This window comes from Aspergillus foveolatus, assembly GCF_047715535.1.
Source record: "Aspergillus foveolatus strain CBS 279.81 unplaced genomic scaffold BDW70scaffold_8, whole genome shotgun sequence".
Lineage (NCBI taxonomy): Eukaryota > Fungi > Ascomycota > Eurotiomycetes > Eurotiales > Aspergillaceae > Aspergillus > Aspergillus foveolatus.
This window is the reverse complement of record NW_027396072.1, coordinates 146,963-170,742: the sequence shown is the minus strand read 5'-3', so window position 1 is coordinate 170,742 and position 23,780 is coordinate 146,963. Positions and strand designations below refer to the sequence as shown.

At 50.8% G+C, this 23,780-nt stretch overlaps 8 protein-coding genes across 8 annotated transcripts; 7 read left to right on the top strand and 1 right to left on the bottom strand.

The window, feature by feature from the left end:
• The first annotated feature begins 703 nt into the window (after positions 1–703).
• On the top strand, positions 704–1,988 carry BDW70DRAFT_130255 (uncharacterized protein). The gene is made up of 4 exons (XM_073735774.1): positions 704–820; positions 887–1,211; positions 1,296–1,693; positions 1,746–1,988. Exons 2-4 carry the CDS (start codon positions 891–893, stop codon positions 1,792–1,794), a joined length of 768 nt encoding a protein of 255 aa, XP_073598853.1. The 5' UTR covers positions 704–820; positions 887–890; the 3' UTR covers positions 1,795–1,988.
• Positions 1,989–2,724: 736 nt separating this feature from the next.
• BDW70DRAFT_130254 (aminoacyl-tRNA hydrolase PTH2) lies at positions 2,725–3,990 on the top strand. Its single transcript, XM_073735773.1, has 2 exons — positions 2,725–3,069; positions 3,151–3,990. Exons 1-2 carry the CDS (start codon positions 2,757–2,759, stop codon positions 3,453–3,455), a joined length of 618 nt encoding a protein of 205 aa, XP_073598852.1. The 5' UTR covers positions 2,725–2,756; the 3' UTR covers positions 3,456–3,990.
• A 180-nt stretch (positions 3,991–4,170) lies between these two features.
• On the top strand, positions 4,171–6,548 carry BDW70DRAFT_130252 (U4/U6-U5 snRNP complex subunit SNU66). The gene has a single exon (XM_073735772.1). It carries the CDS (start codon positions 4,218–4,220, stop codon positions 6,231–6,233), a length of 2,016 nt encoding a protein of 671 aa, XP_073598851.1. The 5' UTR covers positions 4,171–4,217; the 3' UTR covers positions 6,234–6,548.
• A 1,290-nt stretch (positions 6,549–7,838) lies between these two features.
• Positions 7,839–9,802, top strand: BDW70DRAFT_130250 (putative aspartate aminotransferase). Its single transcript, XM_073735771.1, has 6 exons — positions 7,839–8,144; positions 8,214–8,292; positions 8,414–9,054; positions 9,106–9,393; positions 9,445–9,504; positions 9,557–9,802. The coding sequence occupies exons 1-6, from the start codon at positions 8,025–8,027 to the stop codon at positions 9,656–9,658; spliced, it is 1,290 nt and encodes a 429-aa protein (XP_073598850.1). The 5' UTR covers positions 7,839–8,024; the 3' UTR covers positions 9,659–9,802.
• A 1,393-nt stretch (positions 9,803–11,195) lies between these two features.
• BDW70DRAFT_130247 (uncharacterized protein) lies at positions 11,196–12,310 on the top strand. The gene has a single exon (XM_073735770.1). It carries the CDS (start codon positions 11,721–11,723, stop codon positions 11,952–11,954), a length of 234 nt encoding a protein of 77 aa, XP_073598849.1. The 5' UTR covers positions 11,196–11,720; the 3' UTR covers positions 11,955–12,310.
• Positions 12,311–14,266: 1,956 nt separating this feature from the next.
• Positions 14,267–17,128, top strand: BDW70DRAFT_130246 (uncharacterized protein). Its single transcript, XM_073735769.1, has one exon. It carries the CDS (start codon positions 14,685–14,687, stop codon positions 16,818–16,820), a length of 2,136 nt encoding a protein of 711 aa, XP_073598848.1. The 5' UTR covers positions 14,267–14,684; the 3' UTR covers positions 16,821–17,128.
• A 631-nt stretch (positions 17,129–17,759) lies between these two features.
• On the top strand, positions 17,760–20,236 carry BDW70DRAFT_130243 (RMD1 family protein). The gene is made up of 4 exons (XM_073735768.1): positions 17,760–17,960; positions 18,034–19,531; positions 19,589–19,774; positions 19,822–20,236. The coding sequence occupies exons 1-4, from the start codon at positions 17,910–17,912 to the stop codon at positions 20,052–20,054; spliced, it is 1,968 nt and encodes a 655-aa protein (XP_073598847.1). The 5' UTR covers positions 17,760–17,909; the 3' UTR covers positions 20,055–20,236.
• Positions 20,237–21,094: 858 nt separating this feature from the next.
• BDW70DRAFT_115784 (putative C2H2 finger domain protein) lies at positions 21,095–23,146 on the bottom strand. The gene is made up of 4 exons (XM_073734635.1): positions 23,030–23,146; positions 22,296–22,882; positions 22,102–22,241; positions 21,095–22,041 (listed from the first exon to the last, which is right to left on the bottom strand). The coding sequence occupies exons 2-4, from the start codon at positions 22,702–22,704 to the stop codon at positions 21,262–21,264; spliced, it is 1,329 nt and encodes a 442-aa protein (XP_073598846.1). The 5' UTR covers positions 22,705–22,882; positions 23,030–23,146; the 3' UTR covers positions 21,095–21,261.
• Between the last annotated feature and the right edge of the window lie 634 nt (positions 23,147–23,780).

Genomic DNA, 23,780 nt, shown 5'->3' with positions numbered 1-23,780 from the left:
AACTGTAGAAGCCATGGTCAGGCGGTGCAACGAGTAAGGAAGGAGCCATTAATTATCAGATTAGGAAGGAGGCGCCTAGAGCCTGTAGGTCCATTATTGGCATTGTAGTCACTGTTGGAACCCAAACTCCAGGGGTATCCGAAGACCAGCCGGCACGCTTCACCAGGTTCTTTCAATAATGTGATTGAATGCTCAGTACGAAGTAGGTTCATGAGTATACGAAGCTCGGTCTTGCAGCAATTCTTACAGCGAAACGGTCGACCCGAGTATTGCTGCAGAGGCGTGGGCGCATATGTTCAAGCTAACCCTTATATACTAAGTAGGCCGACTTCAGCTCAGGTTTGCATCGATAGTACGCAAGTCGCGATACCAAAAGAACTGGGATAGAGTGTGTGCAAGGTCATTGAGAGGAGTTGGGAAGCAAATAAACACGAAATGACATGAACAGCACGACACTGGAACGATGGAGCAATTTCACGTTAGGCAGACTCCAATTCAATCAATGTGACGTCTGCTGGGTATAAAGTCAATTCGGAGGATATTTGATTCTGAACGCCATCTTTTGCAAGCTCCCTCGGAGGAGGGTAACCGAGATCTATAGTTCAAGAGTGTTGGGTTCCCCGCTCCCCAGCTGCAAGTGCGAGTCGCGGGCCACCATTTCGGGTTTAGGCCAGCTGTCGCGTTCCATCCGTCGTGGCTCTTCCATCTGGTCGCCTCCAGCTCAAGTTAACTTCTTTCCAAGCTGCCTGCTGTCTGTACTCTGGCCATCTCAATCAATCCATCATCCAAAGTGCGCCTGTTACTCTTACATTCAGCCCAGGTTTGTTTTCCCTCAGACATCGATAACCAGCTGAGGCTCATACTTACCACGTGTCTCCTATTCTAGCATCATGCGCTTCATCCCCCTTCTCGCCCTCCTCCCAGCGCTTACTGTGGCTGAGGAGCAGGTCCCTCTTGCAGACCGTGTTCAGGGTTGGTTCAATAAAGCCAAGTCCTACCTACCTACTGCGACTCCCGTCATCCCTGTCGCCGAAAAGGTAGCCGAAGTGCCCAAAAAGGTCATTCAGGAAAAGACCGTCACACCTTTCAATGCAACCAACTGGCAATCGCTGCTGGAGCCGGCCGCGGATGCCCAGGACTGGCTAGTCTTTATTACCGGTGGAAATAAGACCTGCTTTGGCCGTTGCGGCAAGGCCGAGGAGGCATTCAATGTGAGCGCGCCAAACTACCTTGCAATGTGCAATGTAGCATAAACGTTCATACGGACATAGTGGAGGCTAACCACGCGCTAACAGCAATCTGTTCTCCTTTTCGCTGCTGACCCAACTTCGCCCAACCTTGGCTACCTTGATTGCGAATCTAACCAGCTTCTCTGCTCCGCCTGGTCTGCTGGCGCTCCATCCGTCTGGTACTTCAAAGTTCCCCAGGTTCAAACCACTGAGGAGCGCCCGTCTACTCCCCTGCATATCGTCTACGTGAACGCAACCACCGTGACCCCTGAAAGCATCTACAAAATACACGCCGAGAAGACCTACGAGAACAAGCCCGCCTATGAAGGTGCATTCCACCCAACAGACGGCTGGCTCGCTCAGTATGGCCTTCTGGTACCATTGGGTTACGTCATTTACGGCTTCGGTGTTGTTCCCAGCTGGCTCTTCATGATTGTCATCAGCATGGCCAGCCGGACGATGATGTAAGTTTTGGATCATATCGGATGACAATTATCAGCCGCTAATTCTATACAGGAGCCGCCGACTTGGAAACCCAGGCGCCCCTGCCGGTCGACGCGCTTAGACGATTTTGTCATGAAAGTTTGCCTTTTTTTTTCAATACCATGGGCAAGGGATGTATATAATATAATCTAGCGGTTACCATCTGATCCGACACTTGGACCATATTGGGGCTTTTGGTTATTCTGACATCCCAGCCTCATGGTTCTTTTTTTGCTTCTTTTCACAGTGTCGGAACAAAGTAAAAAAAAAAAAAAATGATAGAGCATGCTGTACGAAGTATATCAGACAGGATAACTCCTGGTCTAGAAAAAGCCCGTGTCGAAACCTGAACCCAGGTAGCAGTATGTCGACTGTATTATAAACCGCCATCCAAGGTACCACTCCAAGTCAGGACGGTCAGCAAGATCAGAATTGGTTCCTGGCAGGCCTGATTCACTGGCTCTGTAGTCAGGTTCCCACCCGCATGGTTATTTCACTTGCGTTACCGGTACATGGTTCAATGCATAACTACCCACTGCAGTAAGCGATCCCGGGCTTACAACTGGAAAAGATACTGGCCATGGAAAAAATTCCTCGAAGATGAGAGAAACGATTTTCCAACGGTAGTGAATCGATTTTCGCACGTAGGTCCTTTTATCATATCGATCAGTCTGCAGGGAGATTTGTAGGGTCAATACCCACAAGCTCTTCGCCAAATGCCGTTGACTTCTTGTAGGATGCCTATCTTACTACCTGCAAACAGTAATAGCACTCCGTACTATGCGCACCGCAGGACAATGCTCAATGCAATGCTTGGAAGACTTCCTGTATGATCTACCTAGTATGAAGGGTGGTGTCGGCCTAGAACCTAACAACATTAAGTATTGTTGTAGGAGGATGAATTGAACGCTGGCATTTGACATTCTGTCAGTGTGAAAACCCCGCCGCGGAGCTAACTTACTTCCGCCCCAGAATATATCTTCGCACAAGCTCCATCCAATTGATTCTTCCTCTCAAAGCAGCACAAACCACACTCCAACCAAGATGGCAGAATTCGATCGCGTTCACCCTTCGACAACGGCCTACGTTGTCGCCACAGCCATCGTTGCCGGAATCACTGGCTACTTTATCGGCCAAGGTGCGTCGCTAGGACTATTCTCAACAAAGGAGAAAGAAGGCTGGCCAAACGGCTACAATGTGAAGCCACACCGAGGCTCGTCGGATGAAGAAGATGACAGTGAAGAGGAGGAGTGTGATGAAGAGGAAGGCGATGGAACCGAGCTTGCAAACTTTGAGAACAATACCGAGGAGGTTAAATTGGTGCTTGTTGTGAGGACGGATTTGGGGATGACGAAGGGTATGGCACTTCTACCTCTCATGTTTAGTAGCCATTTAATTGCCGTCCCCAGATCGGGATGCTAACTGCTGTCTGTATTAGGCAAAATCGCTGCCCAGTGCTCGCATGCAACTCTTGCCTGTTACAAATATCTCGTTGCGAACACGTCTAGCTCTACGATCCTGCGTCGCTGGGAACGGCAAGGTCAAGCGAAGATTGCGCTACAGATAAAATCGGAGGAGGAAATGCAGTTGTTGCAGGCGCAAGCCGTCAGTCTTGGGCTCTGCGCTCGGGTTATACAAGATGCTGGACGCACTCAGATCGCCAGCGGGAGCAGGACGGTGTTGGGTATTTTAGGGCCAAAAAGCGTAGTTGACACTGTGACGGGCCATCTGAAGCTGCTTTGAAACTCGTCTCAAAGTGGACGCGGATAGACACGGTCACCGGGGAAGGATAGATTGATGTCGGGCCGCTCTTATATATACCCTTGCTTTTCGTCACTTTCGTACTTCGCAAACGGGCCTGTTTAGAAGGCATAAATCATATCAACAATAATGCTGTGTCAGAGTGCTGTACGTCTACGAAATATGCTACATATGAAGCTATCTTGGTAAAGAATGTTGGCTAGCCATGGTTTCTCCCTGACCTCATCAGCCGACGGCCAAATCGGCAAAGGGAACAGGAATATGACGCCGTCGACATCAGGAACCCCAGCCGAGCTCACCAAGAGGGAGCTCAAGACCAAAGTGAACCACCCGATGCCGACATTTAATCTGAGATCTGTCGACCGGAAAACAATGGACACCAAACGAGAGAGAATGGGTGCCTCCTTTGGTCGTCGAACTGTCCAGCAATCAACCGAAACGCAGAAGAGTAAACTCTCCTGCGATCAGGATCGCCAAACACAGATCCGTGTGTGTTCTGTTCATGAGGAGAAAAGAAAAAAAAAAAAGAGGAAAATTTGCGACGCAGCGGATTTATACCCAGCGCTAAGCCAGCGCTAACCAATCATCCGGCGCTAAACCTTACCGAGAGGTCTATCTTACGTAATGAGGCGCTGGGCAAGTTGTCGGCTAGTATCGTCGCCGCCGACATATTCTTTTAACATAGCAGCCCCGACGACTTAGTTCCAGCTCTTCTCGTCATTGCAAACTACCTTGTTCGGCAATATGGCGGACGCTATCTCCATAGAGCAGAACAACAAGATCCGCGCGGCCCTTGGCCTGAAGCCCTTACCTGTTCCCGGGGCCGACGCTACGAGCCCTTCGTTCAAGGAATCCAACGACTTACCCGACGAAGAACCGGCAAGCACGATTGAGACGCGGGAGGCAGCGGCCTCGGAGAACTGGAAAAAACTACAAGATGAAGCCAACGCGAAGAAGAAGCGCGAAGAGCGGAACGCGGCCATAAAGCGGGCGCGCGAGTTGGCACAGCGCAACGCGAAGCTCGAAGGGAAGACATTAGGAGAGAGTGTGGATGCGGATATGGACACAAAAACCTGGTTACTGCAAGCGAAAAAGAAGCAGAAGAAGATTGAACGAGAACGGGCGCGCAAGCTAGCAGAGGAGCTAGAAGAACGGCAGCGTGTGGCGGAGTATACAGCTTCCGACCTTGCTGGTATCAAGGTCGGGCATGAGATTGACGATTTTGGTGGAGGAGAGGAACATGTCCTCACTCTTAAAGACACAACTATCGATGAAAATGAAGAAGAGGGCGATGAACTGGAAAATATCAACCTACGAGATAAGGAGAAGGCTGCCGAGAGGTTAGAGCTGAAGAAACGAAAGCCGGTATATGATCCCACAGAGGAGAATACTGGAATACTAGCTCAATACGACGAAGAGATTGACGGCAAGAAACGGAAACGGTTTACACTGGACGCCAAGGGATCTACAGTGGAGGAACAAGAGGCGCGGCGACAGGAAGTCTCTCAGAAGCTCAAAAAGAACGTTATCAGCCTCGACTTTGAAGCTGAAACTCCTGCCTCTGACTACATGGACATGAGCGAGATCAAGGTAAAAAAGCCTAAGAAAAAGAAGGCGAAGACTACCAAGAAGAGGTCTGCTCTTGACAATGATGATATTTCTCTACCTACAGAATCTGTCGATACGTCGAACGACCCATCGATGGATATTGACGCCGTCAACGGCGCGCCGGCGCCGGCGCCAGCCCCTCGCAAGACCCTAGATGAGAACATTTCGTTCGTGGATGATGATGATTTGCAAGCTCTTTTGACCCGACAAAGGCGGGCTGCGCTTAAGAAGCGGCAGAAATCGCGACCAGAGGATATTGCAAGACAGCTCAGAGAGGAGGGGTCTCAGACTCCAATGGATACCGAGACACCGGAAGAAGAGCCAGGTCTGGTAATCGACGAGACTTCCGAATTTGTTTCAAACCTACAGAAGCCCGTTCTGCCAGAGCCTCGACGTCGGACGGCCTCGCCGAGCGTGGGCCCCCGCGCCAAAACTGAGGAACCAGACGATGAAAAGCCTCAGATTGAAGGAGATATTGATATGAATAGATCTTACAACGACATCGAGGACGAGGAGGATCTTAAAGAGCGTATCAAGCGCGAAGTATCACAACCCGCAGCGCCCATCACTGGCACTGGTCTGGAGGAGGAAACTGCGCTGTCACAAGGTCTCGGTGCTACGTTGGGCATGCTGAAGAAACGTGGTCTAGTGAAATCAACAGACGCTGCGGAATCCAACGCGCTCCTTCGCGATCGCAACCGTTTCATCGCGGAGAAGAGTCGGCTCGAAACCGAAGCGGAGCGGCGTGCTCGCCAACAGCGTGAGCGGGACCGCGCATCAGGAAAACTCGACCGCATGTCCGCACGCGAACGAGAAGAATACGCACGGCGTGAGAACACTAAGCGTGACCAGGAGGAAGCCCGGCAATTGGCAGCGAAGTTTAATGAACAGTACAAGCCCGACGTTCAGCTGAAGTATATTGACGAGTTTGGTCGCCAGATGAACCAGAAGGAGGCCTTCAAGCACCTGAGTCATCAGTTCCATGGAAAGGGCAGCGGCAAGATGAAGACCGAGAAGCGGTTGAAAAAGATCGAAGAGGAGAAGAAGCGCGAGGCTATGAGTGCGCTTGACAGCAGTCAACATACTGGTATGAACAACGCCGTTGGGGCAACTGCACGGCAGAAGGGTCAAGCTGGAGTTCGTTTGGGCTAAGTCCTTCACGAGTACAAGTGCTGCTACTACTCTGTGGTCGCTCAGTAGCATACTTAATGCTATATTCGTACCGATGATCGAGAGCAGAGTCTTTATCCGCACTAGCTAATCCTTGCCGCTCACCATCTGATATTCGAGCTGGAGCCTAGACCGTATTTCACTACGGGCAGTCCCGGAGCCGCATTCGGTCCGCATGACCCTCTGATAATACGTTTCGGAAGCCCAGCTTCCCTCCCGAGTCTTGATATTCATATTTAGCCTTGGTGTGGGGTAAATTAACCGATCAATAGCAAAGCTCTCGGAAAGCCCTTACGGTGTACCCACTGCTTAGATACCCAGGCAACGAAGGGCCGTCAGCAATAATGCTATTATTATCTATCTGTCCACCGAAATAATATATAAATAAAGAAAACTAACGGTAGTACAGAATAATATATTGTAAAGCGAAATTTTCGCTTGTTCTTTAAATGGTCCCATCGTACCAGAGACCCTTAATCGACTCTAGCTCTGTGCCTAATAACTGGCCGGCGCGTAGCCCTAGTTCTGGGGCCTGGAAGCGGTTCTAATATTCCTCTTCGTACGCCCTTCCTCCCCTTGCTTATACTGGACACGCGAGATCCCCAAGATCCGCGCCTAGTAAGATGCCAATTGTTTTCCCTTTGTTTCGTCCTGCTCGTCTTCAGATTCGAACGTTTCCCTCCAGTCAACGAGGGCGGCAGTTTACTGCCAGAAACGCAGCGAGCGAAGGTGACAAGCGTGGACTTGTCATTTCGGCTCACCTGCCACTGATATTGTGTTCCCTAGGCTTGGACGTAGAAACGACGGCCGGATCGGCTGTGATCGAGAAGCTTAGCTCCTTTTCGTCAGTACCCCATGGGATGGACGTTAGCTGATTTCGCTGAACTCGTTGATGCATGCGGTGTGTCGCATGCAGAATATTGTCGCTCATCAGTAGCCATTGGTATAGACTCGAGACTTGGATATAAACTAATAGAATGGCAGGCTAGCCGACAGCCTCGGGACAATCTCAATAGATGAATTGCCGGTTTCAAAACGGACATGAATTTAGAATTAGTATGGGACTTCGATTTCTGATATGGCGGCCAAGAGGCTAAAAAGATGAAACAATCAGTATAGCCCACGAGCCACGATGTAGGCCGTCTGAATACCTCCAAGAGCGAAAAGGATACGGTGAGAATAGGACTCGGGGTTGTTACCCCTCAGCGTCAGCGCGTGTTTACCCCAAATCCTCTCCGAATCCTCGTGAGGGGAAATTGTCCAGAAAGTTCACCGAGAGCGGTCCACAATGGCGCGACCTCGACCGCAGAGAGGCAACCCTCAAAGTTCAGCGCCGGCCAGAGCGCCGTGCTTAGAGTCAGTCTGGAGATACTCGCGCGGAGATGTGGAGTTATCAGTAGATCATGTATTTTATTACAATGAAGTGACTGAAGCAATTGTAGTCATAATATTGAGTATCTAGGTTCAATTGACAATTGTGAAAACAATAGCTGATCCAGATCGGGACTGGACCAGCCATCGGATGAGTGTTGGCTTTTACCCGTGATCGGCCCATCGCTCTCACATGAGTCAAAGAAAACATTCACACAAACATCACGCAGCATCTCCGACTCGGCCACCCTAGCTGGCTGCTGCTGCTGCTATTTATCGCTCCCTTGCTGACCGATCGTCCTCCTAGCAAATCTATTTTTTCTCTGTCCCTTTACTTTCGGTCTCCTTTTCTGCCCCAGATTTTCTTTTTCATTTCTCCATTGATAGCCAATTTTCTTCGCTATGCTCTCTACTCTAAGAGTCGCCAGCCGCCAGGCTGCCTCGCGCAATGCTAGCGTGCGCTCCGTGATTGCCGGTGCCAGATGTGCTTCCACCTGGTCCAATGTTCCCCAAGGTCCTCCTGTAAGGTTTTGATGCATCGAGATCCATCAAAACGATGCATTTTTTTTTCTGACATTGCGGCTCGTTTAGGACGCTATCCTTGGTATCACTGAGGCCTACAAGGCCGATAGTTTCAAGGAAAAGATCAACCTGGGTGTTGGTGCCTACCGTAAGGAACCCCAATCGAGCTCTAAAACCTCTTTCTTGTCAGATCTTCGGCTTGTCTTGATGGCCGCGTCTACCAATCTGCAATTAGAAACAACCGCTGATCGAATGCTCTTCTACACCAGGTGACGACCAGGGTAAGCCCTACGTTCTGCCCTCCGTCCGCGCCGCCGAGGACAAGGTTGTTGCATCACGTCTCGATAAGGAATATGCTGGAATCACCGGTATCCCCTCGTTCACCAAGGCTGCCGCACAGCTGGCCTACGGAGCGGACTCTCCCGTCTTGAAGGAGGACCGTCTCGTGATCACCCAGTCCATCTCTGGTACCGGTGCTCTGAGGATTGGCGGCGCTTTCCTTCAGCGCTTCTACCCCGGCGCAAAGAAGATCTATCTCCCCACTCCCAGCTGGGCCAACCACAACGCTGTCTTCAAGGACTCGGGCTTGGAGGTCGAGAAGTACCGCTACTACAACAAGGACACCATCGGTCTCGACTTTGAGGGTCTCGTCGAGGACCTCAAGGCTGCTCCCAACAACAGCATCATCCTTCTACATGCTTGCGCTCACAACCCCACCGGTGTCGACCCTACCCAGGACCAGTGGCGCCAGATTAGCAACGTCATGAAGGAGAAAGGCCACTTTGCCTTCTTCGACATGGCTTACCAGGGCTTCGCCAGTGGAAACGCCGATACCGACGCCTTTGCGCCCCGACACTTCGTTGAGCAGGGCCACAACATTGCTCTGTGCCAGAGTTTCGCCAAGAACATGGTAGGTTCAGTAATCTGGTTGTCTCAACGCATGCCGCTAACTCATTTGCAGGGACTCTACGGCGAGCGTGTCGGTGCCTTCTCTCTTGTCTGCGAATCCACCGAGGAGAAGAAGCGTGTCGACTCTCAGATCAAGATCCTCATCCGTCCCTTCTACTCCAACCCTCCCGTGCACGGTGCTCGTGTCGCCTCGACTATTATGAATGACCCTGCGCTGAACAAGCAATGGCTCGGCGAGGTTAAGGGAATGGCTGACCGCATTATTGAGATGCGTGCTCTTCTCAAGAAGAACCTGGAAGAGCTTGGCAGCAAGCACGACTGGTCCCACATCACCAGCCAGGTACGTAGCTCTGTTGGACTCAAAGAAGCGCATCATTACTAACATTCACAGATCGGCATGTTTGCCTACACTGGTCTCAAGCCCGAGCAGATGGAGGCTCTCGCCAAGGAGGTACGCACCACGTCTTAACCGCATTTTTTCATCTGTCTCTAACGCATAATAGCACTCCGTCTATGCCACCAAGGACGGCCGTATCTCAGTGGCTGGTATCACTACGGGCAACGTCAAGCGCCTTGCCGAATCCATCTACAAGGTGACCGGTTAAATCAAGCAGGGGGATGTATAGAGGTAGAGGGCTAGATCGATATACTCTTGGCACTGCCTAAAGGAGGGACATGTACTGATATCCGTTTTGTTCTATTAGCATATTAGGGGCATGTTTAAAATTTCACTTGGATGACCGTTTATACCTTTTTCTGACCTATGTACCTTTTGTCATAGCCATCGCCATGCTGTCATTGCGTCGGGCCATTGCAGTAACAGAGAGTGGTTTCATAAAGCACCCGGGTCTTCAGGTAGCAGTCCAGGAACCCTCTTATGACCCTACATAACTGGTGAGGCGGACTACTTTGATATACTTTGGATAGCCCATGCCCACCCAGTCCCATTGACAACCCGACCGCCAGTCCCAGTACCTCATAATAGCCTGAACCATCACTAAAAGCACGTTTACTTACTCTGTATTTTACTCATAAGCAAGCGACTATGTTGTCTTCCAAAGCACAACATAGTCACGAAGGTACGTGCGTGCCTTACAACGGGCTGCAGTGCATGCACGAATGCATACAGAAGGTACAAATTCAAGCAGCTAACCGAAGCCCATGAATAAATGACCAGGCCAGCGAGGGTGGTAGCTCTAATCGTCAACGTAGGCAGGGCGATCATAATCACCATGAGGCGGAAGAGCCCATGCGTTTGACTGGCACGAGCCCGTTAACCTCACATAGGAGACGGGCCTATGAATGATGCCGAGGTGTAGATCTTGTCTTCCGTACGGGGCGCGAATCGGAGCCCCAGCTTGGGAGGGCATAGCACTGCTTTCAATTCCAGACCGCGCATTGCACCATAGGAACGTTTGACTCGCACCTCTCTGTCGTGTCCTACCTAAAACTGTTGGATTTGAAAGAGGCGAGCCGAGTCGAGTCGAGCCAAGGCGACCGAGCACCGGCGGGACATGGGCGTGGGCACGTTTTGGAGCGTCGAGTAGGTAACGCCGAATAGGCGACCGAAACTGGTTTCACGGCATGCTCACGCCTGCAGGAGATTTACAGAGTATTGCTTGAGTGATTGGGGACCTGCCCTGTTGGCCAGTTAAGAGCAGTGAAGCAAGGCACCTGCATTTGGGTAGTTCAGGTTACCTTAATAGGTACTGTGAAGTATTTAGCCTTGAAGAACCCTGGGATACGATAATGTGTTGGCATGTTGTTAGTAGCGACTTAACGTTACATCAAGGAAATTAATACTTACCACGCTGTTGGGGATGAGTATCCTGTAGGATGCATGGTTATTACCATAAGGCAGTCAATTATGTGCTGTACGCCGCAGGATCGTCAGCTATCAACGGGGCTGAACACCCTCGCAACGATCGAGCACTGCTTAGGTTGTGGCCCACGGTCTGGGGCTGAAGGCCGCGAGTTGGGACTGGGTTAGACTGATGAGCGGCTAATTCATCCAGAAAGAGAGAGTCGCTGCTAAGAATAGCCCTTAATTACCTAGGTAGCTGCGAAGTACACCTGCAGTTGTACAGGGATCTGAATAAGGCTTAGACGGACGCTGTGAGACATCGGTGGCATTGCATCCGGATTCCTGACCTGAGGTCTTAAGGTGGCAGGGTGCTACTATAGATTCTGTCTACAGTAGTCTGACTAAGGGATTTTGTCCATAGGATTGTTGCTGTTTGCAGCAATAATGCCGTTCTGCAGTACGGAGTATAGTAAGCGCAGAGGAGCCAGTGTACGTGAAGCATGTCATAGCCCAGCTAAAACGAAGCCGCTAGATCGGGCACCCGAAGAAGAATACCGCGCGAAAGCCGGCTCTGACCTGCATCGCTGCGGGACGTCTCATCTCTCAATGCACTAAAGCGTAGCGGTTGATTCCCTGTTCTCATCTCCATCAGCTCTTTGGAGAATTGACGACTCGTACTCCAAGGCCGACGCACAGGATGGATCATTGTGCGTCCGCAAGTGCACAGTGCGCAGTCCCTAGTCATCCCACCCAACTTAGACTACCTCTGGGCCCCTTGTTGGAACGGGCCTTCTGCCTTGACGTTACAAGACATTCGTGTATGGTGAGTATGATCAGCGTGGAAGAGAGACTGGGCGACGTCTATGCTGTCCCTGACTGAGATCCCTTCAATGCACTTTCGACATGACCGAATCGATCGCAGGGAGGCCCTACCCCCAATCCAATTGGTAGTCTGTCACCTCTCCCAGTCACCCAGGAGCCAATTATCCGCTGTGCGGAGTCTGTTTCTGTCTGCGTTATTGCTTTTTGCACTCTTGCTTTCGCTCTCGCTCCTTTTCTCCACTTCCAGTTCCAGTCGGGTGCACCCGTCTACTTAGCGTGCCAGCCGTAAGTGACGCTCGTAACGTGACAGCTTAACTTCTTGTAGGAATGAGGACGGGGAAACAATCCTGTCCAATCAATTTTCCTTTTCCTTCGAGTCGACCGCGCGACTTTGATCTGAATAACCAGATTTTCGTGCAAAAGTCGTTTCGGGCGTTGCTGGGTCTGAGCAATCTACTGGAGATCTCGGTCTGAGACGACCGGTCCTGACGATCATCGCCCCTGCGCAATGTTCAGCAACATCAATAACCAGTTCCGCCGACACGGACACCCAAATGAAATAAGGAGCCAGCACGGAGACCCGGCTTAGTGGTGGCAAAAGACAGGGTGTTAGAGTGGGTTTCGCTGTCAGATCGATACCATCGTATATTCTTGGACAGGATTTGGAACTCTAGAACTCGGGTCATTAACCTGCTAATGCCACGCTGACCCTGGCTGCTTTATCCTTGGCCCCCGACGCCTCGGTTTTATACCACACTGTAGCTCGCAAAATTGATGAGGAGAATGCTACTAAGTCTTAAGCCTTCAGGTGTTTAGAAGGTGTGTAGAAGGTGGTGTTTGCAAATGTCAATCGGCCAGCGGGTGATCTACTGTCGATGAGCGATCCGCGACGATTGTGGTTATGTATTTCGGTATAATACCCGACATTCTCGGTGTCGAACGGCTGTCTGTCTGAAGTCTGCATGGTTCGCATTAGCCCTTGGCCAGCTTGGATTCTCGCATTGGTCTCTCCCAGTCAGTTCGTTCGTATTTGTTCGGACAGGAGAGACTTACAGTATATATTCCGTCGTATTTAGGGCCGTTGCAACAAATCAATCTGTGTCTTGACAACTCGTACCGAGTCCATAAATAATCCAGCATCTGTTCTTGGTACAAAAACTCATAGCCACTGCTCCCATCATGGGTAATATCGTCAAGCCGTGGCTGAGCATGTCATAGCTTCATGACCGGGTGCGTCTAGCGCGGGGATCGCTTGGGAATCAACTCCTAAGGACCACGCCCTTGTTCTAAATACCACGCACATCAGCTTCAATAACATACAACTCCACAGAGTACTAGGCGTACAGAGCACAAATTCAACGATCGGAAATTAGACCAGATGCTGTGCTTCTGTGACTCCAGTGTATACAAGGTCTCCATCAACAAACGGTATCCAGGTCCCTGAAGGCTGTTCGTAGGCTCCTCGGGGCGTACCTTCGGATACGAAGCCGTTATTGACTGCCAAGTTCTTCAGGCACATAGTGTCCAATCTTGCTGCCCCATTCTCCGGCTTACTTCACTGGTATTTTATACAATCAATGGGAAAAGCAGGTCGGCTTCGACCACATTTAGTCTTCCCCGGTAAAGACACCGTGTTGGTGGACTGGCTCAGAGGGCTGCTTTGAAGTACAATACTGTCCATTCATCGATCGCCGTGACATTTTGTGGTTCACACTTAAGTTTCCGGGCAGTGGAGCCTTGAGTGGCACAGGTTGGGGGTTGTTACGGTTGTTACTCGTTACATACAACTCTTACAGGGGCTGGGCTGGCCGGGGGCCTGGCCAAGAGACCACCTGACTGACATATCACGCTCAAACACTCAGATCTCGATACCATGAAAGCCAATTTGGACAATGGCAGTCGATAGACGCTCAAGACAGAAAGACCAGAAAATGGAGGCCATTCCTGATCTGTATCTGAAATTTCCGTCGTCCCTGAGGGCTGGGCCTCAGGATGACAGAGCTCATTGTTGGCATGCGGGTCAATCATGACTGGCATGACTGACATGATTTCTAAGACCCCGGGACCCGTGGATAGTCTTCAAGGTTCTTAGGTTGCCCTACGCGATTAGTGCTACCAGCATGACTTAAGAGGTCACGACTGAGTCGACTGACCCCATTAAACGCGCCGTTTCTCAGACTAGTGGCCGTACTATCATCCCCCTTCCTAGTATTATTCGTCTTGCCTCTGCAATCTCCCGAAATATCCAGTAGATTAGAGAGACCATAATTGTTAATTGAGACGGCCAGAGCGACCAGACGGTATCCAATGGGCAAACATTTCCTTCAAAAGATGTTTTATAGGGTGAAAAGTTGAATGCAAGAGACAGCCATCTTCGGAGGCTGCAGGTTGGCGAAAGAGGTAAAGCAACGAGACCATAAATTAATCAAAATGGATACGGACTACTGGAGCCCTTTCACGATTATTATTGGTAATACTTGTCGGAGTATCAAAATTCCTCAGAGATAATTTATCTTTATTATTTCCCTTTTATAGCCTTCTCTGGTACAAACAACGACAATAATACAGCCCGGAAACCAGAATACGGCTGCTCCCCACCCGCCTTGTCTGGTCAGCTCCGCCTTACGCTTCCCAGGCCTGGTTTCTTCGGCATCATCTCATCTCATCTCGCCCTCTCCCCTTCCTACTCTCCTCTTCTCTCCTCTCACCTTCCTTCTCCTCTTCTACCCTGGCTCCAAGACCATTCTGCCATGGGTCTGGCTGTGTTCATACCCTGGTCTGCCCTTTCACACGCAAACCTTCCTTGAGCCTCTCGACGGTTCGTTGCTTGATTCATGGCGTATCCTTGTCTCGACTCTCCCACTCGTATACTCCGCCGATGACCTGCAGCTCTCAACTGCTCTCCGTCCCTGTCCCGGACCTCGAATCCAACCTTGTCTGTACTAATCTCCGTTTGCCGGCCCGACCGTCCTTCTCTACATACCGCACTCGTTGGTATCGGCCTGATGCCCACCCTACAAATTCCCGAGGGGGGCTTGTCTCTGCTAAGAGACGGCCTCGGAGACGATACCGGAGCCAAATCTGCTCAGATAATGCGTTTGAATCTCGCCCAGAGTACCCTTGACGAGCTGATCGAGAGTCTTCGTGCCGACCAACCAGCCCGAATCCGCCTCGGAAAGCACCAAACCCTCTACTACGGCTCAAACAAGTCACAGCATTTCCATTCCACGCCCGAATCCCACCAGTCTGAGATATACACAAAAGACTCCACTGGAGATGGGACGTTATACTTCACTGGCGTTCTAAGTCACAGCTTAGAGGTCCAAAAAGCCCAAGAGGCAACCGCGGCCACCGACCAAGCTCTGGCCAACCTCGAGCTGAGCTTGAGTGCTTTTGAAAGAGGGAAAGAATCTAAGAAGACTCATATGATCACCGATATTTCTGAAGTGAAAGCTCTGCGCGCGGGTGACAGCCGATCAAGCAAGCTCCTTGCTCGTATGCCCTCAAGTAAGGTGGAGCTGGAGAAGGATAGATTGCTGAAGACCAAGTCAAACGCCAACCGCTCAGTATCCTCAAGCCCTGCTCTAGGCGTTGCCCGATCACCTGTCTCGATCCCTCCTCTCACTCCCACCTCAGCTCCACTGTCTCAGAACAAAGACCGCCTCCGCCTCGAAGCTCTCAAGATTCCTTTCATTCACCTCTTAGCGATCCGTGCCGTCTCAACCAAGTTTCTCGCCCGCCAGACCCGCTCCTCCATCGAAGATTGTACAACGTTGGCTCAAAAGTACGGAATTGAGAACCGAATCGACCCGGAGAAGTTCGATCTTCGCGATAAAGTTTATAGGGAGCTGGACGTGTGGAAATTTCCTTACCCGTCTCAGGAAGACAGGCAGGAAGCGATAGAAAATGCCATCTCAGCATTTGATCGCATGAGGATTTCCCGCTCCGATAAACTGTGGCAGAACTTACTCCCTAAGGAAGAGCGTGGGAAGGGCAAGTGTCTGTCGCGGCTGGACTTGCGGACAGGCCCTATAAAGAAAGCTTTGACTCCTAGGATACAAATTTCTGACGAAACTAGCAAGGAGGGAGAGACAACAAGTCAGGAGGCCGACAAATCTGCTGCACGCAGTTCGGGCTCAAGCAAGACTGGCGAGTCTAGCGCCGCTTCAAAGTCCGGTATGAATACGCAGAAGAATGCTAAACGGCCGCCCGCAAAGGGCAAGACGACAGCCAATAGCACATTGACTGGTCGTGTCACCAAAAAGTCAGACAGAAAACCGCCGTCGAAAGTGGAGAGCAAATTCAAGTCTGCGGAATATGTACACGACTCAGACGAAGACGACACTGAGCTACCAGACGTTTCTTCGTCAGAGAAATCTCAACTCCAGCGGACACAGCCCAAACCGAAGCCCAAGCCGACCTCAAAATTCACTGACTCGAAAGCTTCCCGAGAACCTTCCCATGTACCAACTCCCAGAGTTGATCAGAGTGATGCTCCGGCGCCCAAACCAGACCTTTCTTCTCACAACAAACCTACCGCAACCAAAAGACCTCCATCATCTTTACCGCCAAGCCAGAAGTCCACCAACAAAACATCTCCTCCTGCACCATCACCTCCCGCTAAATCCTCTGATCCACAAAGCCGGAGCCGATCATCCAGCCAAAATAATACCTCTAGCTCATCATCTTCGCCGCTGATAAGTCAGATGTCAAGACCGCGTATAACAACAGAACGACCTGCCACAAAACTGCCAGCTAAACCAAATGGAGTGGCGAGGACACCCGAGTCGACAAACTCCTTGAAACGCAAGGCTGACTTAGAGCGGCCCTCAATTCAGAGTGCTAGCCGCCTGCATGGTGATCTGGATCACAAACGGCGGCGGGCAGTGAGCGCTTCGAGCGGCAGCACCGGGAGCGCGTCGCCCCCGCTCAGTCGCGAGTTGCTTCTGCGACAGTTGCGGGAAAAGTCACAAAAGTTTAAACAATTTTATGCCAAGTATCGTGCACTGCACGACGCAATGGCAGCCCACCCTGACCCGCCGCGGGCAGAACTAGAGAAGCTACAGAAACAGCATGTTCGCCTCCAACGGATGAAAAAGGAGATTTGGGATGAAGATCGGCGACTCCGCGACGGACTCTAAATGATTCGTCACCGCATGGCCCTTGTATATGACATGAATACATTGTTCTCTTTGGCGTTTACCAGAATTGTTTTCGTACAGCACAGTTCTGTTGCTGATGCCCTTTGAACGCATTCTGTTTTCTGCATAATTCCCCAAAGCTGGAGGCGTGTTGCATGACCTCCGAGCTGCATTTGATGTTTTTTTTTTGCATAATCGCATCTTGCTAATCACAGTCGTGTCAACAACTATACCTAGCAGAACACGGCTAGATTTCAAAATATAGATTATAGGCAAGGAGCTTTGGACTGTCTGCAAGGAGTCCGAACCCAGAATTAATAGAGTTCATAACTAGAAACAAGGTCACTCAATCCTCTACGCTTGTACCCGCATGGTGCTATTTGCAACTGCTCCTAGCTCTTATGATCCAATCGATTCCTCTTACCCCTCCAGAGCTAGAAGTTGGGGTCAATTCCTGCCATATCGTCTCCACCCATGAAGTGACTGCTTGGGTGGTTCGAGCAGAGAGATTGAGCATTCCTAATGACGATAGACATTACAATCTGATAAATCACGTAGAACAAACAACGAAATTTGCCGCGTCTTCTACCGATCCTTCGATCAATGATTAAGGATATGAATTACCACATGCCAGCCCTGAGCCATCTCACTCAAAGAGTGAAGGTCAGTGTAGACGACAGCCACTAAACCCAATCCGGGCTCCACCCCCACTCACACGTGGCTGGCCGACGCCGGTCCTGTTTCAGTACCGGTAATTTTGACTTTGTAACTCCACGTATCAGTTCAACAGCGGCAGAAATATTCCGCTCACGTCATGATGTCCTGCCATGGCTTACCGCTTTGAGCTGCTTTCTTCCGAAAGGCGGTGAGGGCTTGGGGAGCTTGGGAAGGCGATTAATGAACTTCATTATTTCGTCGCCATATCTTACAGGAATTTTTGATGGATTGAGCAGAAACGCCTTAAATTTTGTACTTTAAGCGAATATCAGCTTTGCGGAAAGGTAGTGCGGGACATCATCTGTTCTGAAGCTCGAGTTGGGGTCTTATTGAGCAACTTGACATAAGTCACTATCCCGAACGGGTACGACCATGTCTTCTTCAAGAGGTCGGGGTCCTAATCAAAGAAGTCCGCATGTCTTGGTAAATTATCCCATTCTGATCACTCGTTTGTCTTTCAGCAAGCCACTGTTAATACTTATGGTTATATCTGTAGGTGACTGACTCTCGAGAACAACATTCATCCGCGCAACCCCGTCGCCGCCGTTCCCCAGCTGCCACCCGCTTCATCACGGTCGATAACGTCCTCCAATATGCCTCCGACATTCCCTCAATGCAACAGCGGAACCCACCCGATGCAGCACGATTACGGCAGCGACCCCGTCTGCCTTCCGCAACAGGCGGTTTGATCGGCTCGGGTGTAGGCGGCGCAAGTAGAAATGCCACTAGCGGCGCCAATGCATCCAGCACAGCAGCCGCAATCGGACGTCTAGCGGCTCAACCACACCTGCCACCTCGTACAACAAAAGTTAGCGAGAAGCTTGTGCTACTTCCCGAGGAAGGGGTTGAGCCGCAACCTGAAGATGAGGACGAGGAAGAAGAGGAGCAAGGGTTGGATGATGAGATAGTGGACGAAGAATTGGTGCAACGGATTGCGAGGGACAAGAACATTGACCCCGACTCTGTGAGACATACGTTGCTGGCACAGAAGAAGAAGCTCAGGGGCGATTTCGGTGTCGATAACGACCTTGCGCCGTTACTGGCGGAGGAAGACCGGACGCGCAAGAGGGCGATTGCACCAGAGAGAGCGAAGAGTTATGCAGAGCGACTGCCGAAAGCCCGTCGTGCTGAGAAATTGGCTCGTGTTACGGCATATTGTACCGCGCAGGCTTACAAGATGAGTTCTCTTTCATCATTCGTGAAGGATACGCATGGTGGAAGAACCAAACTTTATGATGACTGTCTATATACGGCGTATCATTTGCCGTTGTTGCCTGGGCACGAGGGTTACAGGGTACGGAGCAGTCCGTTGGTGAAGAAGCCTGGTGGAAAGTCATTATTAGATGAGGAGATTGAACGAAACGAGCTGCGAGATCACGACGAGGATTATATAGAGTCGGAAGAGCACTCTATCTTGGAGGGTCGACCGGACGAGCACGAAAACCACGAGCGGAATGGGCAGCCAAGCTCCAGTAACGGAACTGCTAATGATGGCCACTCGCAAATATTGCCTCCTGGTTCCACGCCTGCAAGACTTCCATACGACGTGGCCGAGATGTTCGTATTCAGCTACGGCGTTGTGGTCTTCTGGAACTTCACAGCGAAGCAAGAAAGAGATATCCTCGCTGACCTGGCATTCGCAACCTCCTCTGCAACAGGGTCACCAATAACCCTCGCAACTCTACCGCTACAGGAAGAAGACTTTGAGACTGAAGAATTCCACTTTGAGTACTCCACCGAAATCTCCCGTCCGCGCGTCTACAACGATATGATCACTCTCCGAAGTGGCGACCACATGATCAAGCTAGCCATCAGCCATGGCATAGCGCAAAGCACGAAACTATGCTTCTTTGAGGAAGTCATGGCCCGTCAAATGGCGGAGGCAAAGGATGTCCCACGCCGTCTTGCCATGACAGGGAAACTAGGTCTAAAACGAGAAGAGGTCTTTCGCATCCTAGGCAAGCTATTTAAGAGTCGAGTTGAAGTTAATCTCTGTACGTCATCTCTCAAAATGAGCACATGGTTGGCGTTCGCTAACAAATCAATTGCAGCTTCTAATGTCCTTGACGTCCCTAACTTCTTCTGGGAAAGCGAGCCAACGCTTTACCCACTCTACATTGCCGTCCGCGAATACCTCGAAATTAAGCCTCGTATCCAGGTCCTCAACGAGCGATGCCGTGTCTTTCTCGACCTCGCTGAGATCCTCTCAGACAGTATCGCAGATAGCAATACTTCCCGTGCGTGTCCCTTTTACCCCATAACCTCCCTACTAATTTTCAAATAGATCAAACATGGATCATCATAGTCCTAATCGTCATCTCCATCCTCGTTACAATATCTGAAGTCTTCCTTCGATTCGGCCTCCTCAACGCAGGAAAAGGAACCTCAGCAGCTGGGTTCGGCGCTGCTTTACTCGGTAAAGTTATACGGGGATCTTCCTCCACTACCCCGACATGTTCTTGTCCGGACATGATGGGCTCGAGCTCGAATTTCTCGGGGTTAGATGGCTTCTCGTAGTGAACTTCGAACTCTTCTATTCCGTTTTATCACAACTTGGACGAGTGCGCACTAGACTGTATGATTCGTGTCTGTAATGGGTTAATGGCGTTGAAGGTGTTTTTGCAGTGTCTACTGCAATCGTACCAATCAGGGTAAATATCTGTATATATAGCAAGCAGACTTACCCCTGCATATTAATAACGAGACTGTCTGAATCAATCTCCTGAGCATGCAAATCAGAGGAAATCACAAAAGCACATTTAATGTGAATGGGGTACTGTCCTCTCTGGTCGAAGGTACGATGAAATGGAGCGTATTATTTTCGCAAGGAGCAAACTGGCGGGTCCCTCCCCATTGCACGTTCCCTAGAGTAGCTACGATACAACTATGTTAATAAAAGAGCGACTACAAAACATTATGAAGGAACGTGAGGCTAATGTAGGTAGTTCATGTGACAGGCGCGGGTGAGGTGCCTCCGACGTCCCAGGAGGGATGCGCGCCAGACGAGATTTAGGTAAGCCCCGAAGACAAGACGTATCTGAAGGGGTACGGCGAGGAGTCCTTAGGAGGCATCAGGCACGACTTGCTCCTACGCATTGTAGAGTTCGTCTCAAAGCATATATGGTATCAAATTAAGCAGCCGGTCAGATATCAGTATTCTTGCGATCGCTATATCGTACAGGATGATCATTTACAGGTAATAGACAGCAGCAAAGAACGTCAGCATAACAGACAAAGGAGATTAGCAAGAGAAAAACTCGTAGGAAAAGCCTCATAACCCCAGTGTCCCATTCCATCCGAGTCCCAACCGAGCCTCGAGTAAAGAAAACAAAACACCAGATAAAACAAACCCATTTCCCACTCTATAGATGCTTCCGTTTCCTCGGTCATAATCGCACATGAGGGCCACAAATGATGATATGAAAGGGAATCACAACGCCCAATTTGGCGATAATAATCAACCGACCAACCCAGCCTAGCCCGACCCAGACTCCTTTCCAGCGCTTAATACCAGACACTGGGAGATGCTAACATGATGGTATACTGAACGAAACCAGAACAATGTATAGAAAGCAAAACATGGAAACAAGACAGTGAGAAACCGGGGAAGGAGTGCGCGAAAACAGGAAGACAAGACAAATGAAATACGATTACCCCAAGGCATGGCCTTGGCTAGACACGATGGCTCAAATGCGAGCAAAATTTCTCGCAAGCGGCCAGTTGGCTAAGCTGGCGTAGACCACGAGTTATCACCAAGTCTCGGCCTCAGCTCATAGTTCTCGGGTTCCGTGCTCGCCGGGCGTCGGATGGTGGAGTTCGGAAAATACATATGAGGGGGCACAGAACCTGGATACGGCGGACCGCTTGGCTCAGGATATCCAAAGTCGGGTGCTGACACCGGAGAGTGCGAAGGCGAGGGCCAGCCTAGGCTAGACATGTGGGGACTTCCGCCTACACTGTTAGGGCGATGGTCCTTGGTGGCAGGTGGCTCCAGTGGCTGAGGAGGCGCATATGTCGATGGATGAGAAGTCATCGATGGCCGAGGAAGAGGAGCGCTGCTATAGCTGGAGAGAGACGGCGATGTGGCAGTGGGAGACGCACGAGGGCTCGCCTGTTGAAAGTCCCCTCGAACATGAGCCGGGATAGAGCCATTGCCTAGGTAGTATTCGCCCGTAGAACGAGGAATAGTTAGAGGGGGAAGTTCACCACCTGGTGAGATTGGGTGATGCGCGGGAGAAGGCGTTGAGTGGACTGAGCCATGAACCGAGCCATGGTCAGAAAACATTCCATCCCCAGGCACCTTTGACCTTTCCTTGTTTTGTCTGAGGTTGGCCTCAGTTTCCGCAGCAGCTTCTTCAATGGTTCCAGTATGATGATTTTGATGGCGTGTCAATGTTGTGCGGCGGGTGAAGGTCTTTTGACAATTGGCATAAGGGCATTTGTACGGCCGTTTCCCAGAGTGAATCCTGCGGTGTCTTGCTAGGGAGGACGAATCGCTAAATGGCTGCAGTACCAACGTTGTAGTTAGCATAGAGAATCACCACTGACACTCGAATTGCCATACCTTGCCACATCTTTCACACATGTGAGGCTTCTCTCCAGTGTGCACTCGAGAATGCACAGTCAGAGCAGAACGTTGGATGAACTGCTTGCCGCACCCGGGCCAGTCGCAAGCATGAGGACGGATCCCTGAGTGAATACGCTCTAGAAAAAGGTTAGAGATCATCATGACGCTAGACGGACGTGGGCGTATCTTACCATGTCTTGCCAAATCACTTCGTCGAGCAAATCCTTTCCCGCATGTTCCGCAGTGGAAAGTCTTGGGAGGTGGTTCCGGTCGTCCTTGGGGCGCGCTTATTGGGACTGAGGCTGCGGAATAACCTGACGGCGCGTACGGACTCTGCAGCATAGGCAGCTGCGGGTTGGGTTGTTGAACCGCATACCGAATGTCTTGATTCATGTTCGGGGGCTGATTCATTGGAGCGTGAGGGGGGTATGAGAGGACAGACTGGTTAGCCGCCTCGGAAACGTTGGGTTCGGATTTCATCCCAGGGGAAGGCGAAGTGTTGAGATTGGAAGCCTGCATGAACTGTTGCTGATCGAACTGGGCGTCTGGCGCAACCATTGCCACAGAAGCTTTTCTGTTTAAGATAGTTGTGATGTCCATGACCCGGCCCAGCTATTTGCTGAGGAGCGGTAGTCAGGACAAATCAAAAGGTTCCTTGCAGATAGTTTGTGTGACGCGCAACTGTGAACCCCCTCGGAGTTCTTTCACAGGCTCCTAGACGCGATGGAAAGACTCGAACGCTTGAAGGGAGATCGGCTTAGGTAGTCGCAAATCTAGCCTATAAACATAATTAGCGGGCCACTTTTGCGACTGTCTGATTGAGCGGTCATGCTGTCACGTAAAAAGGAAGAAAAGAGAACAAAACGAAAAATGGCCCCGGCGCAGCCGCGCAAAGCAGAGCACAGAGAAAAACGAGTCTACTCACGTTCAAGTCGCGCAACCGTAGCTATGGAGATACGATGATAAAATGCGATGTCGGTGAGCCACAAATCGCCCGCGTTCGTAGCCAAGAGTAGCCGTCCACCGAGCAAGTGCGCGCAGGACACGAAACTGAGATGGGATAAGCGACTAGACAACAGTCCGAGTCGTGACCGTCTGAAAACTTGAGAGTTCAGCCCCAGAGACGGGTTTCCTCAAGGCGCAAGAATGTCTCCGAAATACTGGGGTGAGACTAAGTGCGAACACGTCAATCTCAGCCGTTCACAGCCCAACGAAGCTCAGCCGCTGTGTCAAGTCCCTTCACTTCTTGGGAGTCACAGTAGAGGCGGTCGGGTGCAGTGACAAGGGAAAATGCGTGAAACGAGCACGGCGCGACAATGGGCGAACCGTTGCGACTTCTCAGGCTGTCAAGTACGAGGAGGCGGATGACTGGCTCTCACTAAGACCGGTTCCTGGTAGCGAAAGGCAAGGGCGACTTTCGGAGATTTGGAGATGATCCTTCGAGAGGTTCGGAGCGTAGAACGTGGTCCGGAGTGATAGAGCTGTGTAGTGCGACAGGGTGTTAGCACAGTGCTCGAGCAAAAGTTCTCCGCCCCCAAAGTCCGGGGCTGATGGTATGATTTTGAAGGCGTTGCAAAGCTAGAAGATGTCGCGTTTCGATACCGTCTGACAACAATCCATAACACAGCCAAGACAGGTTCAGGGTCAGGGAAGGGTTCCTCCTGCGAGCACCCGAC